The sequence below is a fragment of the Vicugna pacos genome, chromosome 13, assembly GCF_048564905.1.
Source record: "Vicugna pacos chromosome 13, VicPac4, whole genome shotgun sequence".
Classification (NCBI taxonomy): Eukaryota; Metazoa; Chordata; class Mammalia; order Artiodactyla; family Camelidae; genus Vicugna; species Vicugna pacos.
In genome coordinates, this window is record NC_132999.1 from 21873615 (window position 1) to 21891952 (window position 18338).

General features: G+C 37.7%; 1 protein-coding gene across 2 annotated transcripts in view; it reads left to right on the top strand.

The window, feature by feature from the left end:
* The window catches only part of TM2D1 (TM2 domain containing 1), a 50348-nt gene extending 34485 nt beyond the window's left edge, over window positions 1–15863 (top strand). The window contains exons 6-7 of one of the 2 annotated variants that reach the window (XM_072974321.1): window positions 6188–6318; window positions 15493–15863. In XM_072974321.1, the coding sequence (XP_072830422.1) occupies window positions 6188–6298 (111 nt within the window). In that variant the 3' untranslated portion in view covers window positions 6299–6318; window positions 15493–15863. Of the gene's footprint in view, window positions 1–6187; window positions 6319–7736; window positions 8066–15492 lie in introns of those variants that run through there. The other variant, XM_006205404.4, reaches the window with a different exon arrangement.
* The last annotated feature ends 2475 nt before the right edge of the window (window positions 15864–18338 follow it).

Consider the following 18338-nt stretch of genomic DNA (forward strand, 5'->3'; position numbering starts at 1 on the left):
TGCAACACTGATAGAGTTCAAATAAAGTAAGCTCTTTTTGTGTGGTAAAAAATATATATAATATTTGCCATTTTAACCTTAGAAAGTATAAAGTTTATTGGCATTAATTGCATTCAGGATGTTGTGCAACCATCACCATCATCTATTTCCAAAACTTTTATCACCCAAAACAGAGACTCTGTACCCATTAAGCAATAACCTCATTTCCCGCTCCCCCTCGTCCCTGTTAACTTCTGATCTACATTCTGTCACTATGAATTTGCCTATTCTAGATATTTCATATAAATGGAATCACATAATATTTGTCCTTTTATGTCTGGTTTATTTTGCTTTGCACAATGTTTTCAAAGTTAATTGATCTTGTGGCATATGTCAGAACTTAATTTCTTTTTATGGATGAATAGTAACACTCCATTGTATATATATATATACCACGTTTTATCCATTCATCTGGTGATGGACACTTGGGTTGTTTTCACTTTTTGGCTGTTGTAAATAATGCTGCTATGGATTGTGCACAAGTATTTGTTTAAGCCCCTGTTCTATTATTTGGGGTCTATATCCAAGAGAAGATAAACTTTTTTTTAATTGAAGAGAATATCTTCATGACTTTAGAGGGGTTAAGCTTTCTTAAACAAGATCTCAAAAACATAAATCATAAAGGGGAAAAAATCGTTGAATTTGATTTTATTAAAGTTAAGAAATTCTTCTGCAAAGGATACCATAGACCAAGTTAACAGTTAATAGACTGAGTTAAAGGAATTCAACAGGAATTAATATGTGGGATGCACAAATAATTTCTGCAAAGCAACAAGAAAATGATAGGGAAACTAATAGTTAAACGAGCCCAGTAAACTAATAGGTGATTCAGAGACTCACCCAAATAACTAATGTGTAAATAAAGAGATACTTCTGGGCATTTAACCCCCCAAAACTCATATGCCTGTCCATAAGGGGACACTGTACAAAGGCGTCTGTTGTTGCACTGTTTGTGGTAGCAGGAAGTTGGAATTAACCTAGCTGTGTACACCAGTTGGAGGATGGATGCATTCTCTGTAACACTGGGCAGCCATTGAAATTTAGCGCTTATCTAGGTGTACATACAGCCACATGGAAATGTCTTAAAATCTTAATGTAGTGTGAAAATAGTTTGAAACTAAACAAGATCTACAATAGTATCATTCAGATAAATTAAAAACACATATCTATTCAAAGAATATCACTTTTTTAAAGAATAAATATGTATCTAAGTCATATCAAATTAAGTGTATGCCCATTTGTGTGGGTGCCTATGAGAGGGTGAGTGGGGTTATTAAGAATTAATATGAAAAAGTGACAATGAATATATATATGTTCATGTATAACTGAAGAATTGTGCTCTATACTGGAATTTGAGACAACATTGTAAAATGATTATAAATCAATAAAAAATGTTAAAAAAAAGAATTAATGTGGAGATCGAGGATTAAGAACAGAAAAATAACGGGAAATATGGTGACCACTGCTTAACATTCTTCACTTTAACTATGTATTTCTAAAGTTTTCTAATTTACTCTTCTTACTGTAGACTTTATACCTATAGAAAAGCCTACCCCTCTAAGTGAACGTTTATATTGCAAATTAAATTTCACTCAATTCCTCCAAACCACCACATACGGTCTCCATAGAAGGAGGGTGTGGTGGGATAAAAGATACCCTTGTCAAATCCCTGGAACCTGTGAATATTGTCTTATTTGGGAAAAGGGTCTTTGCAGGTGTGATTAAGGTAAGAATCTTGATATGAAGAGACCATCCTGGATTATCTGAATGGTCCCTAAAGCCAATGACAAGGGTCCTTATAGGAGGTGGAGCAGGAAAAGACACAGACACAGAAACAAAGGCAAAGTGAAGACAAAGGCAGAGATCAGAGTGATAAAGCCACAATCCAGGCAATGCCAATGAATGCCTTAGAATGTATTGCCCCCCATAGGCTGTGAAGGACACATGGCTGGGCCAATACCTTGATTTTAGACTTCTAGTGTCTAGAACTGTCAGAGAGTAAATTTCTGTTGTTTCAGTCCACTAGATTTGTGGCAGTTTGTTGCACTAGCTACAGGAAATTGACACAGAGGGATATGAAGTTGCTTGCTTGTGGTTTTAGGGCTCCTCACACAAGATATTGACACACTTTGTACAAAACAGCTTCCCACCACATAGTGGCCCTCCTGTTTCCCCTCTTGTAAGATGAAGGCCTGTAGCAGCCTTTTGGTCCATTAATTGGTAAGTGGTCGTTTTTCTCCCCATAGATTTCAGAAATCGATCCCAGCTTAGCAAACAGAAATACTTCATGCTATAGAAGCTGACTTCAGACTATTTATTAGCAGAGAAGTAAACTCTTAATTTTAGGTTTTATACTCTGTTGTCAAAGAATAAGTAGACATAGGCATAGTTAACTGAGTAAGAAATTTCTCAATATGGGGTAATTTTTTTAATTTGTTATTTTATAATTAATAATATACTCATAATAAAGGAGTTTATGATTGGCACATATATTATACATAAGTGCATATAAGATGCTTAAAAACAAGTTTAATTTTTAATTTTGGTGAGGGAATATGGATTTGAATAATTGAAACCTTTGCAGCTGATAGTTTTATTAAAAATTAAGTAGGGAGAACAATTTCTTTGATGGTATAGTTTGTAGGAAAGCATGTTGACAGTACCTTGTAGAAGTGTTTCAATGTCTGGCATACAAGATATAGAACTTAAAATATAATAGATTATATAAATTAAATATATTAGAACATATAGATTCTCATATTCCTCATTATATGGATAAGAAAAACAGAGACTCAGAGAGGGTTGATCCAACAGCTGGTTACTGACAGTCTTCTCTTCAAGATTTCCTTCAGCCTGGTGCTTTACTGTGCTGACTTAGCTCGGGTGTCTTTGGAACAGCTCTTCAGATCATTTAGCAGAGAACAGCAGCTAGTGCTGTGCTTTGGTGATCTGGTAGTGGTGTGTAGGAGGCTGTGAAGACAAGTGTGTTATCTCGAGTTTTTGGCTGTAACAGAAACCTCAATTTATATTGGCGTTAATAACATGGTATCCTATTATATTATATACCAAGAATCTGAAGATAAGGTAATTCTAAGAGTTGTTAGTTTCGAGCTAGAAGACGTACTGAAAGACCCCAGTTCATCATTCTTTCCTTCCCTGCCCTCTTTCCCTCCCTCCTTCCTTCTTTTCCTCATTCTTTTCTTCCTTCCTCCCTTCTCTTTGCCATCTTCAGTTCCTTTGGTTAGCACCACTTCCTATATAGTTATTTTCAGAGGCAGAAAAACACCTTTGTCCTATGACACATACTTTCTTAAAAGCAAGTAAGCCTCCCATCAAACTTATCTCACAGGTGATTGTCACACTGGTGACTGATTACTTGTCCAGGCTGGATTGGAATTACCACGATAGAACTAGTCATTGAGGAACCAGAATTACATAGTTTGAGAGAAGACAAATGCCGTGATAAGTCTGTTAAATTAGGTATAAAATTGGATTATGTATTACCAGGTAATAAAACTATAGCCTTTGGGGCTATCTTCTTTCCAGAGCAGGGGAAACAAAACAAAACAAAGAACTGAAACAACACCTTATCATTTTTCTATATGTTAACTGCTGACTTGACAAGGTTGTAAAACATCTGGGCCCTAATCAGTTTTTCATTAAACAGCTACATTTCCTGAGAGAGTCAAGTGAGCCTCAGGTGGACTTACTAGAAATACGTGATATTAAAATGCCATCCAATCGTATACTTTCCTTATTTCCGAGTTCTGAATGCTTTTCTCCCCACAGGAATAAGTGAGATTGTGCAGGAGATGGCATAAGAAGAAAAAGATAGTAGGAATAAAGGCCCAGTTCCAATCTATGCACATATTCCAAGTTAGGCAAGTTTTTAACTAGTGGCTAGGCTTCCCTTTTTCTTGTTTCCTTTATGTAGTCTCAAAACATGTAAATTCTCGTCACCCATTCTCTTTCTTGGCTTAGTACTCATAGTAGTTTCCTCTGTGACCTTGCCATCAAAAAGATGTTAATTTTTACTTAAGTTTGTAAATAACATACATAAATGTCAGGACAAAGGAATTTAATCTTTGGAAAGCAAATTAAAGTTCATGGCAGCACCTAGCGTGGTATATCTAGCCAATAAGTGCTTTGTAAGTGTTATTTGAATATTAACATTTATATAGTTCATTGGGATAAGCTTCCTGTTGACATTGTATCTTATTCACTGTTTTGTGTTTAATGCCTAGCACAGTGCCTGGAATGTTGTAGCAATTAAATATTTGTTGGATAATTTTAATTTTTTTAGTTTTTAATATATATATATTTATTGAAATATAGTCAGTTTACAATGCTGTGTCAATATCTGGATAGTTTTTAAAAGCAAACTCATTTTTAAAATGAAGAATGCTCTACAGCAGTGTTCTTTAAACTATGATTGCATAGCCCCTAAAAGAATTAAAAAAAAAATCCCTACCCTTCACATGTTTTAAGTTGAGATTTAAGTTTTCCATCACAAGTTTAAATAGTTTCAAAGGTATAAATTCTTTTGCAAATATTGATATATTTAAATAAAACTATTACATCAATTTTAAAATGTATCCAACAGAATGTAAATACCATGGAATTTTAAATATCATTTACCTAAAAATGAGCCATTCCTTCACTATTACAATTTTAACATTATTTATTTTTCTTCGTCAATTTTCTTTTCTATTCTCATTCTTCAACAGAATTTTATTAGGATAAAATTCCTAATGTAATATATTTTTATGCTTGACAAATCTTCTACTGATCGTATTATTCATTAAAATTAGAAGGTTTTAAGATTTTCTGTGATTTCTAGGTTGTCATGATTATTGATATACAATTGATCAAAATAGCATAAACATGTTAAAATATTAGCAAATCACTTTCAAGCTAAAAAAAGTAAAATGTTACCAGGAGTGCATTTTTTTTAATTGAACTATAGTTGATTTACAGTGTTGTATTTCTAGTGTACAGCATAGTGATTCAGTTATACATCTATATATATTCTTTTTTATATTTTTTTAATATAGGTTACTACAAACTATTGAATATAGTTCCCTGCGCTATACAGTACGACCTTGTTTATCTATTGCGTATGTGGTAGTTTGTATCAGAATGCATCTTTTGAATAGGATGTGACAGAGCATGTTTTTGTACTCTGATTAAAGGAGGTTTCCCTAGGTCCAGTATTTTGAATTACCCCCCTTTGACATATCAGAGATTTTTATTCTGCGCAGCGATGCGCCATCATAAGACTCAGGGCATGCTTTCATGCGAGGTGTGCTTTACTGTTGTCCTGGTGGAGGAAGGAGCACAGTGAAAGGGAAGTGGGAGTGATGGTATCAGCAGGTCAGTTTTACAGTCAGTATTTATGCAAACTAAAGACCTCAAAATGGATTCCCATGAAACTATCTGGGCTTACATATACCTTGGTAAGTCTTTGTGTACCCTTAAGACTACAGTTTGAAGTATCTTAAAGGATAAGTTGTAGAGATCATGTTAAATCGGATTGTCACAAGCGTGATTAAATCGACAAGACTGTTAGAATGAGAGTCCGTTGTTTCTTTCTGTCTCTTCCTTTTCCATCCCACGTGGTTCTGGGAGGACTGCCTGCCATACTACCTCATCTAGAGGGAGCCTGGCCTGGCCAATCGTATTAATCTTGTTCCCTTGGATACAGTAGTTTGTTCAGCAATGGGCTTTAAAAACCAGACAGATCAGTCAAAGTCCTCCCCTGAAATGGGCGTATAAACATTGAGGGAAAATAATTTTACTTTCTTTCTATTGGGAGCTGCTGAGCTGTGAAGATGTGTATCTGGAAACTGTTGGCAACCGATTGGAAGTGCCCGCCTGCAGACTGAAGGCAGGCAGGTCAAGCCAAGGGCCTCCTGGGGCATGGAATTTCAGCCCTTATGGCCTCTGTTCCTGCAGCTCCGGATCCTGTGAGCTTCCCCAGTATCCTAGTTTCTACGTGAGCCGCTGAATTACTTTTTTTGCTTGAGTTAGTGTGAGTTGTATTTTTGGTGCTGCTGAAATAATTTTACTAACAACTAAGGAAAGTAAACCCAAAGTATTGTGAAATATCTTTTATAAAAGAAATAATTTGGAAAATTTTCTCTTCTAGATTGTTGGACCTTCAGATGGAAGTAGTTACATTATAGATTATTATGGAACCAGACTTACAAGACTGAGTATCACTAATGAGACATTTAGAAAAACACAGTTATATCCATGAATATTTTAAAAAAAGAAACAGTAAGTGATATGTATATGGGATCTTATTATAGTATCTGTATAAAATTATGAGAATTTGAGAACCAGAGAAATTTTAAGAGATCATCTCATGATATAAACGTGTCATTTTGCTTACCAGGAGACACACGTCTCTAATCTTTTGTAAAGCATTTTTATGTGTGCTCATTGCTCCCGCAGTTCTCAATTCAGACTCTCTTTCTTTGCAGTGAATATTGTTAAAGGACAACATCGACAAGAAAAAACAAATCAAAGCAAAAAGATATTCCATAGTTTTATATAATGGTTATGATGAAAGTATGTGTTAGAGATAAATAAAGTGTATCTTTTCTACTGTTCATCCTTCTTAGGGTCATATCCTTAAACTTCTTTCTTCTCTTTTCCTTTCCTAAACCTGAAAGTTGATAAAGTTTCAACCCTGAACTACAATAAATACTTATTTTAACTTAAAATAAGCCCTGCCAATGAGAATTATTAATTGGCCTTAGAACTGTCTTGCAGCTTTCAGGGGGCAGAGGGAAACATAGGCTTAATGTTCTGGCCACAGTCATGGTCTTAGGGTTTTCAGTTGACTCTGTCTCAGATTGCTTCTAGAGGCCAGGAGAGGATGTTGTAGTGCATAAATAGGCTATGAAGTATAATTTTGCCCTTAGGGTAGATTTTTTTCATTTCTCATAGTAAAATTTTTGGATATGCTTTATTGTTATTGTCATGAGAGTTGAACAGTGACAGACCCTGTCAAGATCTGAGGAATTTATTCAGCTGATTGTCCAAAAAGATTTTCAAATCTTCTCTTAAAGAATCTTTGGGTTTAAAATTAAAATGAAGCATAGAGATCCATGTGCCCCTCCTAACCAGGGAACAAATTGAGACCTAAGGAAGTTAAACCTGAGACACACAGCTAATCGGTGCAAAACTGAATCTAGAATGTACATCGTGCATTCCACTGGTGGTTCTCCTCCTCCCACCCCCCAACTCCGTCATTCTGTATTAAGTATCTTCATTTTGGAAATTGTTACTCCTACTTTATGAGGAGGGTTGTGTAGTTTCACATAACCTTATTTTTTCATACTGTAAATTGTTGTTTCTCTTTTTAAAGCATATAGATTGTTTTAAACCTATAATGTGTGAAAAGTAAGCAAATGCAATTTAAAAAGCAATTCCATTCTCTGTAGTCTATTATATAAACATTTAATTGGGATTCCAGGCTCAGATTTAAAATTTTAAACTTGAAGGACCCATTGAGAAGGCAGATCTCTGCATTGTCATTCATATAATCTCCTACAGTACATACAGAAGTGCTCTTAGAGAAAGAGAAAAGGGTCTTGAGTAACCGAAGCATCAAAGTGTGCATCTGTAGTAACTTTGTTAGGTTCTTTTAAAATACTGTGTTTTAACATTATTTCTTCTTTCTGTTTTAGGATTTGGGCCTCCTTGGTTTTAATAACTCTTCAATATGTAGATTTCCAGATTTTCCTTTTTCCTTCTTCACATATCACTTCATGGATTCTGTGTAACTTTTTGTGTCTGCTGATGCTTTTGTTTTGTTATTTTCGTTAAAAAAGTCTTTTATTCTGAGATTTATTTAATAGAACTTTCTTTGAAAGCTGTATGATAATAGAGTCTTTCTTAGGCTCCTGTCTCTGTGAGATAGATAGCTTATTACCCTGATGTTCTTTAATGTCTTTTCCAAAGCAAGTTGCCACTTGTCATTTTCGCTTCTGAAAAATAAAAGTATGACTTCCTCACATTTTGTAGTGCTTTATTATTAAGAAGACCGTCTTAAATGTTGAATGTTGCTGCCTTCTGCATTTTGATCCTTTGGAGCAGTTAATCCATGGTACAAACAAACACCATTTATGTTACCAGGGGCTGCAGCCTTGTGTATGACAACCCACATGGTTTTCTGTAGCTTTCAGATCTGTCTTTGCCTTGGTATCCAGGGAGCTAAAGATCATCAGGGAGTCTGAAACCTTGAGGCAACACGGAGCTTCTGGCCTTGACTCGGGCCTCTGAAGTGTGAACTTGCTCCTTTTTGCTTTGGGAGTGATGCACTAGCTTTTGGAGGACCAGATGCTGACTCATCCAGCACAGTGCAGTTATATTTGAAGCTGGATGGACAAGGTAGGAACACCAAACAGATGATTAATGTCTTCCATCTGTTAGCACTGCCCGGGAGGTGCCAGCACAGGCGCCTTGAGCGATGCTCCAGTGTCTAGAGGAGGCAGCACCGTCCGTCAGCGCTGGGTTTTCTTACCGTGTTCAGAAGGGTTTTAAGAAGATGGAAAAACATGAAATGTTCTGTCCCCGTAATACTGTCACACTTTTACTTTAGTAACAGGCGTATCAATTTCAAAATTACTGGGATCTGGGCTCCTCAAAAGTAAAAGCCATAATTTTTCATCACTAATTTCACTCAAAAATATACAGTGTAGTACAGTTCACTTCATAATATGTTAGTCATTCAGGAACAGCTTCTCCAGTTGGTGGAAGATTATTGAGTATTGATACATGAAGTGAATTTGGATTGACTCCTGATATACACCAGGAATGGTCTCTGATTCATTCATTAATGGAAATACTGAATGTCGACCATGTGAGAGATACTGTTCTGGATTCTAGGATGCAGCAGTGAACAAAACACAAAACGTCCTTGCCCTTAAGGATCTTATGTTTCCTTGGGGTTCAGTTTTTCAGTGACATTTTTGGCCTCAGGTAACCTAGGTGCACATTTTGTAGTATCCCCTAGTTCTTTTTGGTTGCAGACTGCGCTTTGAAGTTTACTTCAGGATCACCTAAATTCAGATTTTAGACATCGTTAAGTTTCCATAGCCATATAAATTCAATTATATAAGAAATACCTGCAATCAAATCTTGAAACTAATCTTGCTTCTTGCGTAATTGTTATTAACTTGACCAGGTGGGAAGCAGGTGCTTCTCAAAGTATTTATTCAAATAAGCTGTACTCCAAAAGAGTTGTTGGTCAAGTCTAGAAATAAAGTCCCTTCACAATATACTCTTAAACCTTTAGACTTCAATTTCACTATAGTTTCCTAAATTTACATGAAAGAAGACTGTAGTTGTTCAAGTTTGTGTAATTCCCTGTTGCCTAATACATGTAGTTCTTTTACAAATGGGTTTTCTGTCTTACTATTTATTTTTATGTGAATTCATTTAAAGCAAGTGAATATAACTTTTTTGTTTTGTTTGTTTTGTTTGAGTCTCCTCGAGCACTGTGTTGTTATGGCTGTTTATTAGTATTGTGTGTGAGTACAAAGGTTAAGCCCTCGGTATGAGATGTTTTATATGATAACCCTGCTTTTAGAGCAGTGACCAAAACTGTGAGAGATTAGCTCACTCATTCCTAGGGTTCTTCCTAAATCCTCTAGAGTAAAATGGAAAAGGATTCTTTCGATTCTGTAGAAGCATTTACAGATGATACTACTTTAGCCTGAAAGGATTAATACAATTTCCAGAAGTACCTCTTTACCCAGGAAGATTTCTTACCTCCACTGTATTGAACTAAAGAGCCTCTTTAAGACTTTAAAGCTTCTGTTATGTCTACAGCCAGCATTTGTTCGTGAAACTGCTAGGACTATAAGGAATATTAGTGTGGGGTTATGTTTTGTTTTACAAAAAATTTCTGTGTCTTTTCCCCTTATGTTAACCTAGAAGCTTAATGCTAAGTAGTATTATACTACTAGGCAGCTAGGAAGCTAAAATAGAGCTAATAGCAAGAAATTAGCAAAAAAAAAAAAAAAAAAAAGTTCTTAAAAGTCCAAGTAAGATGTTGGTTCCTCTTTCTCATTCAAGTACCTTAAATGTAGATATTCCCCCAGGGTTCTGGCACCTTCCTTCTTCCATTTCTCATTAAATCAGCATTCATTTTGCATTTTTCTATTGACAAAATTAATACAAGCTTAATGTGGAAATTTGGAGGAGACACCAAAAAAATGCAAAGAAAAAAATTCATTCCACAGCTCAAACATAACAATGTTAATATTTTTATGTATGTCTTAGTAGTTTTTCCACGCATGGAAATGACATATTACCCATATTGTTTTGTAGCCTGCTTCTTCACATCGTAAAGAGTTTTCTATTTCAATAAGCCATCTTTTATAAAATTATTTTTAATGGCTACCGAGTATTTCATGTCTATCATTATTTGTGTAATTCCTTATTATTTGGTATTTAACTTATTCCAATAAATGAACAATGTACATTTCTGATTTTTTCCTCAAGAATTATCATTCTTAGTCAAAAAGTAACCATATATTAAAGGTTGTTGATATATATATATAATCTCCTTAGTTACCAGGATAATAGAGAAAGAATGAAGTCAAATAGCCCCAACCCAGACAAAAACCTGTCAGTCAACTGTCAATTATTCTGGTGCAGATCAACTGCAGATAAAGTGCTGCAGGGCCCCGCAGCTGCCCCTTGCTCTGCAGTGAGACCATTGCTTACGAGTGCTGATTGATGGTCCTCACATCTCTCACATTCCTCACAATGGCTGAGAAGAGCCAAAGTTTCAGAACCGGATGGTTGTGAAGAGAAAGAGTGCTGGATGTGGGGTTGGGGGAATGAATGCAAATCTGTTAGTTTGCACAGGATGTCAAATAGTTGGTTGAATGATCTAACTGCCCTCTTCAAGACAAGAGAGAAGAGTTTTTACGAATACATAGGAAGCCCATTCATAATGGTCTTTATTCTCTGCTGCCGAGAGGGAGAGGGAGGTGGGTAACTTTGGAAAATGAGAACAGTTACTCATTAGGAATGAATAAAAATTCAGTGCAGCACTGAGTACCCGGCAGAGTCCTGGAATAGTGCATTTGTAGTGGTACTCATCCCTGTATCTTTTTAATAGTGCCTAATATCTTAATTCTTAGTAAATGTAGCAGTGCTCTGAAAACTAGTCATTGCCTGATGAAGAAACAATGTTGTTTACTATCTTATAAAGTAGGTATGTTTAAGAAAATGCTTGTTAAAAAATTAAGACTTAGAATCTTAAATTTTCAAGATTTTAACTTGTTAACATTTCCTTTTATTGCTGTTCGTGTGCAAGATGTTAAGCTCTATAGGGTCTTCCTAAAAAGTCACTATCATTATCCTCACTTTACAGACAAGTAAGCTGAGTCCCACAAAGATCGAATCACTTGCCCAAGATCAGGAAATCCGTGGTGAAGCCAGGATTCAAACCAAGGTCTATTAACTGCTCTCCTCCTGCAATGTGAAAGTTACAATCATCTAATTCTATGAGATATACTGCTAATGATTGTCTGAGAGATTTTTCTTAATATATGGTTTAATGTTTTCAGTAAAGATGGAATTATCTGCCTATACTGAATCTTTTTGCTTGACAGTTTGCTGGTTTAAAGAGAAAGAACTTACTTTACTTACAACTTCTCAATTTTACATGATGCAAGTGCCAAAATGTTTTGTGAATATCAAAATGAGACTATGACAGAACAGTGATGACTGTCGAAACCCAAAAATTTTTCTGCTGTTGCCTTATCTGACATTTGCAGCACTTTCTAGAGCAAAAGTCTGATGCTGTTTGTATGACAAAAGGAGAGATGTTAGGACCGTACTGTCACGCTCTGCTTCGTCTTGCTGAGGTCAGATGCAGCTAGGGATATCTGTAGGTGGTGGGATTGCAAGTGATTTTTATTTAGTTTTTCTTTCAGCTTATCTGAACTTTCTAATTTTTCCACAATAAACGTGCATTATTTGCATGCATGTATTTGGCACAGTAAATAATAGTTTAGGTAAATTAAAACAACGGAAGACAATTTTGTTTTCTTTTCCCTCTCCCTCCTCTTCAAGATACGCTCACCCTGATTTCTGACATGATTCTGACTTTTAAAGAGCAGATAATATTCAAAAGAAAAAGGTAGATCTAACACATGATATCAGAGGTTTCCCATCCAAGCAGCATGATTTGATGGGAAAGCTCAGACTTCAAAATCAGGCCTGGGTTTGCCTCCTGTCTTTGCCACTTGTTTTTGTCGCTAACGGTTCTGAGCCCCTCTGTCTTCATATAAATAGGGATAATAATATCAGTTAGATTAATATGATATAGATAATAGTCACCATTTATTAAACAGATTTTAAAGGAATGGAATGATGGAGGCGTTGGGAAGTTCCATCAGGAATTTGCAAGGGGTTCCTCGTACCTGAGCAGTAGTATGGTTATACCTTGAGTCAAATACCAGTGGACTCAAAACTTTCTTTACAGAAGGAAGGTGGGATGTGTTCTTTAAACATTGTTTACCTGCATTTTTCTTATCTCCGATATCTTTAGCTGTAGCTACTCTGTAATAAGGGCCAAAAATGTCGCTTTTCTCAAGAAAGTAGTCTGTTGACCCCTGCACTGCTTTAAGACTCTCCTAACGTAAGGGAAGACTGAAGTGTTGCAGATTTTGTTTTGGTTGCTTTTTAATCTGAAGTTCTCCTGAGATATTTGTCTAATAAATTTAGAAATGTTGCTGTGAGGCATCTGTTCAGTCTACTTTCAGCCTAAATTAAGGTTAATTGCAAGCAATCGCTATGCATACAACAGAATGTTGCTTTTAACCTGTCAATGTTATCGGAATATGCCAAGCATGTGGAGATTAAAACTTGAAAAATGATCAAGGTTAGAGCTACTTGGACCGCATATGCCAAAGAAAAACATTGTTTTACCAGAACACTTTAGAAAATGTGTACTGTTTGAACTTTTAATCATGTGAGCTAATTGTATATTTAAGAGGGTGTGATTATGAAGGCTCATGGTCCCATCTTTGATTTCCAGACAAACCTCAAAATTTGACCACTTATTTGAATGATTTATGAAATTCATTCACCACTGCAGCACAAGAAACACTGGGAAGAACGACATGGCTTTTTCATATGGTTTGTGATTGGGTGGTCTGAGACCTGACACAAATTGCTTTAAGTAAGGATAGCAAACTTTTAAAAAGAGTTTTAAAAGAAACGAATTTATGGTTTATTAATTCTCAACTATGTATTGACCTACTGTGTCCCCCTCCTGCTCTTGCCCTTCCATATATTCTCCACACAGCAGCCATATGATAAAAGCAAATCAGACTGCACAGCACAGGGCACTGTATTCAACAGCTAGTAATAACCTACAATGAAAAAGAACATATGTATATAGGTATAACTGAATCCCTCTGCTGTACGCCAGAAACCAACACAATATTGTAAAGCAACTACACTTCAATAAAAAAGAAAATCAGAACTTGTCATTTTTCTGCCAGTTCTCCAGGGGTCTCTTCCTGTCACACTTCAAATATGCCAAATTGGTTCCCACCTCAAAGTTTTTATCCTGGCTCTTTCCTCAGCCAGGAGTGCTCTTTCCCAGGTCTCTGCATGGCTTGTTTCCTCACTTGTTCAGATGTCTACTTAAATATTGTCCCTGACCAACCATCCTTTCTAAAACACTCCCCCAGCCCTCTACTAGTCACTCTCAGAATCCTGATTCTGCTTCATTCTCTTCAAAGCGCTTATTGCTACCAGAAATTCCGTATGTTCATTTATTCTCCCTTTGTCTCCCCTACTAGAATGTAAGCTTGGGGAGGGCAGGGACTTTGTCTCATGTATCACTGTATCCTTGGTGCTTAGAACAGTTCCTGGAACATAATAGGTGCTCAAGAAATACATTTTGAGTGAACGGGAACACTAGCACGGGTTAACAGGAATATGAATTAATCTGAGATGGAATAACCCTGTGCTTCAGATCCCTCACTTTAGGAGTTGTCATCCAAACGTGGTTCCAACCCTACTTCTTGTCTACAGGACGTGGGTGAGGAAATGAGCCTGTGCTGGTGGTCCCAGTGCTTAGAACAATGCCTCGCACAGCCTAAGAATTTCACACACATTAAATTCTTCTTACCTTGGAATGGGTGATTCCTGGAGGTAGTTCTCAAAAAAAGACCCGTGAGTAGAACAGGAAGGAGGTGGCAGGGATGAGGGGGGCAGTCACTAAATCACCCAATATGTGTCATAGTGTGAGGTGTCATTATATACTCTCCTGACCTGATTATCTGTTAATCCTCACAGTCACCCTGTGAGGCAGGGCAATTCACATCCCTTCCAGTTACAAAGGTCTTTTACGCTGTAAGTATAGATTGCTAGCCTTTAGGTGTTGGCAGGAAGCTTTAGCTAAATATTGTGCTCCTCTGTAGAACTCTGTCTGGTTACTCATTCAACTTTTCACTATCTACCCACCATCCAACTATACCAATGGCTACGTACAGTAATGCTTTAATCTCATGGATTTTAGGACCATCAGATCTGCCACATGTTACGGGCAAGGTCATAGGAGTGAGAATTCCTGCTGCTCCACCTCTTCACCAGCATTTGGTGTTGTCGGTGGCTTGGAGTGTAGCCATTCTGATGGGTACGCAGTAGTACCTTATTGTTATTTTAATTTGCATTTTTGTGATGAGATATAACATGGAACCTTTTAGTATGATTATTTGCCATCTGTATATCTTATTTGGTGAGGTATCTGTTAAGGTCTTTGGCCCATTTTTTAATGAGTTTGTTTTTTTCTTACTGTTGAGTTTTTTTTAAGAGTTCGTATTTTGATAGCACAGGGAAGTATATTCAGTATCTTACAGGCGCCTATAATGAAAAACAATATGAAATGGAATATATATTTATATATATATCACTGAATCACTATGCTCTACACCAGAAATTAACACAACATTGTGAACTGACTATAATTCAATAAAAACAGCAACAACAAAGAGTTCGTATTTTGGATAATAGTCCTTTATCAGATATGACTTAGGCAAATATTTTCTGCTAGCGTGAGGCTATCTTCTCGTTCTCTTGAAAGTGTCTTTTTTTGCAAAGCGGAAATTTTTTAATTTTAATGAAGTGCAGCTTATCATTATTTATTTCACGGATCGTGCTTTTGGTGTTATATCTAAAATGTCGTCACCAAACCCAAGTCTAGGTTTCCTCCTGCGCAATCTTCTAGGAGTTTTATTTTGGATTTTGCATTTAGCTGTGTGATCTATTTTGAGTTAATTTCTGTGAAAGGTGTAAGGTCTGTGTCAAAATTCACCCTTTTGCACATGGATGTCTGGTTGTTCCTAACACTGTTTATAGAAAATTCATCTTCGCTTTTAAAAGTTACTTCTCCAGTGTTCCTTATGGCAGAATATAGCAGCACATCCACCACGAAAGATTTGGACGTGACCTTTGATGCCATCTTTTCCCTACATCCGACGAATCACCAAGATTTATAGTCCACCTCATAAGTACTCTGTAAACATTACTCATCCTCACTGCAACTTTTTTTATTTCAGAGCCCTGGCTATCTCTCGTCTAGGATCCTGTGATAAACTCCTGCCTGCTCTACCTGGCCGAGTCCCACCTTCCTCTCCGGGTACCTTTCCTACTCCCATCAGAATGATCTTTCTGAACAGCAAATCTGATCATCTTTATCCAGCTTTAAACTCCCCAGAAGCTCCCCATTTCATTTACGATAAGATCCAAATTCCTTTTCCTGGCTTAAAATGTTTATCCGGATTGAGTCCCAGCCACCATCGATCATGTCCCCGCTCCTGTCACCATCAGTACTTGTGAGCTGATCCCTGCAGATTACAGGAATGTGCCCGGCTCTCCTTTCCTCTGAGACCTTTGCTTACGGTTGTTTCTTGTTTGAAACACTCTGATCACCCACTTCCAAATATCTCTTGCAGGTTCTTGAGGACGTGGCTGGAGGTCAAAAGTCCAATCAGGTCTTGCCAGGCTAAAATGAAAGTATCCCAGGCGTGTGTCCTACTGGAGGCTCTAGGGGAGAATCCATTTCCTTGCCTCTTCCAGCTTCTTTTTAAGTTAGATTAGACGCCCCTCCTCTGCCCTCCTGTGGTGCCCTACGCTTCCCACTGGCGTGGCGCTGACCATTTATTACTGTGAAGATCTCTTTTAAAAACAGTAATACTTCTTAGGAAAGTAATGTAACAGGTATCTGTGTGCTCAGCACTGAGATGAAATGTATGTTAGTAATTTGCCAGATTTGTTTCAGATTTCTCTCTTTTCTCTCATGCAGTAGAAGGTTATGACATAACTAGAGCGCCAGCCTTCCCAAACCTTCCTCCGCCTTCCCCGCTAAGGCTGAGCACTAACCTGACGCTGGTGTGGAAGAGCCTTTTTCCTCATCTGCTTCCCTCACTAAACACACGGCGGGGCGGGAAGGTGTGCGCCGTTTGGCTGTGATCTCTCTATGGCCCACACCTGGCACGGGGCTTGTCGGCGATGCTCCTTGAACAGCTGGTTGGATAAGACTAGCCTCGGCTTGATCTCCTCTGACTTGCCGCCTTCCCAAGCAGCGCTTGGCATTTTTCACGACAGCTCTGCCTGTTGTTCTTACCTTACAGGACATGTGCTCCTTCTCAGGGAAGAGCTGAGATTGTTGTGGGGGCAGAAAGAAACGAAAGACAGAGCATGAGTCTGGGTATGTGCCTTTCAGCGATGACTTAATCTCTCTAGATGTTTCATTTCCTCTTTTGTAAAGATGAGGCTAATAATACTCATTTAGTGGAGGTTTTGTGAGAGTTAAATAAAATGACAAATGTGAATGCTCCCTTTATGGTGGAATCAGTTCTCAATAAATGGTACCATTCCCATAAAAATAATTAAGCATTTTATCTTCTTGTTTTTCTTTCTCAGACTTTTTCCCCTCGCAGGTAATTCTTCCCCCGTTCCATGCTCACGTGCGCCATCGTTCCTTCTCTCACTCCGTGGCCCCAGGGAAGGGCGCTCCACTCCACACTGCCTGTCCAAGGTCCAAGGGCTCTTTGAGGCCCAGCTCTGCCCAGTCCTCAATATCCCTGCTTTGTTGTCCTCTTTACTTCCCTAAATGTAGGTCCCAGATCACTCAGCATCTGTGAGGTACTCTCTCTAACATGGCATCCCTTCCCATTCTACCTGTAAGTTACTTGGCGGCAGCGGTCATATCTTCTGGTCCTCTATTATTTTGCACACTTCCCAGCATGAACGTGGGAGGCAGCGTGACGTGGACTCAGATTGCCTGAGTTCGAAGCTTTGCTCCACCACTTGCTAACTCTGGGATCTTGATCAAGTAATGTCACTTTTTTAGGCCTGGATTTCATTAGTTGTAAATTGATTGGAGTATAATACCTACTTTATGATATAGTTCTGAGAATTAATAAGATATGTCTATAAAGCATCTCGTACTGTGATTTTTCCCTAAGTGCTCAATAAATACTCACTGGCATTAGGATTATTACCCATTAAATAATACAATATTATAAGTTAATTATATCTCAATTAAAAAACCACTTAAGTGTTTATTAATGTTAATGCTAATGCATTCGTTTCCTATTGCCCCTGTAACAAATTACTGCAAACTTCCGACTTAAGAAAATGCACATTGATTATGTGGAGGTCAGAAGTCCAAAGTGGGTCTCACTGGGCTGGAATGAAAGTATCACCAGGACTGTGTCCTTCTGGAGGATCGAGGGGAGAACCTGTCTCCTTGACTTCCCCAGTTTCTAGAGCTCATTCACATCCTTTGGCCCATGGCCCTCCACCACTCTGCCCTCTGCCTTTGTCGTCCCACCTCCTTCTCTGACTCTGACTCTCCCTCCTCCCTCTTTCACCCATAAGGACCCTTGTGAGTACCTTGGGCCCACCCAGATAATCCAGGATAATCTCTCCATCCCAAGAGTCTTAACTTAATCACATCTGCAAAATCGCTTTTGCAGTAAGGTAATATATTCAAGGGTTCTGGGAATTACGATGTAGACATCTTTGAGGCACATTTATTCTGCCTACCACATCAATACAGTAAAACCCACTCATTCACTCAGCACACATATACTCATCACGTACTCCATGCCAGCCCTTGTTTCAGTCCCTGGGGTTGCAAACATAAATGAAAATAATATCTTCTCCTCACATGGCTTTTAGTCTAAAGAAACTTTGAAAGCAGTAGATGTACTTTGTGACAGTACTTCCCAAAACGTGGAGCGGAAATG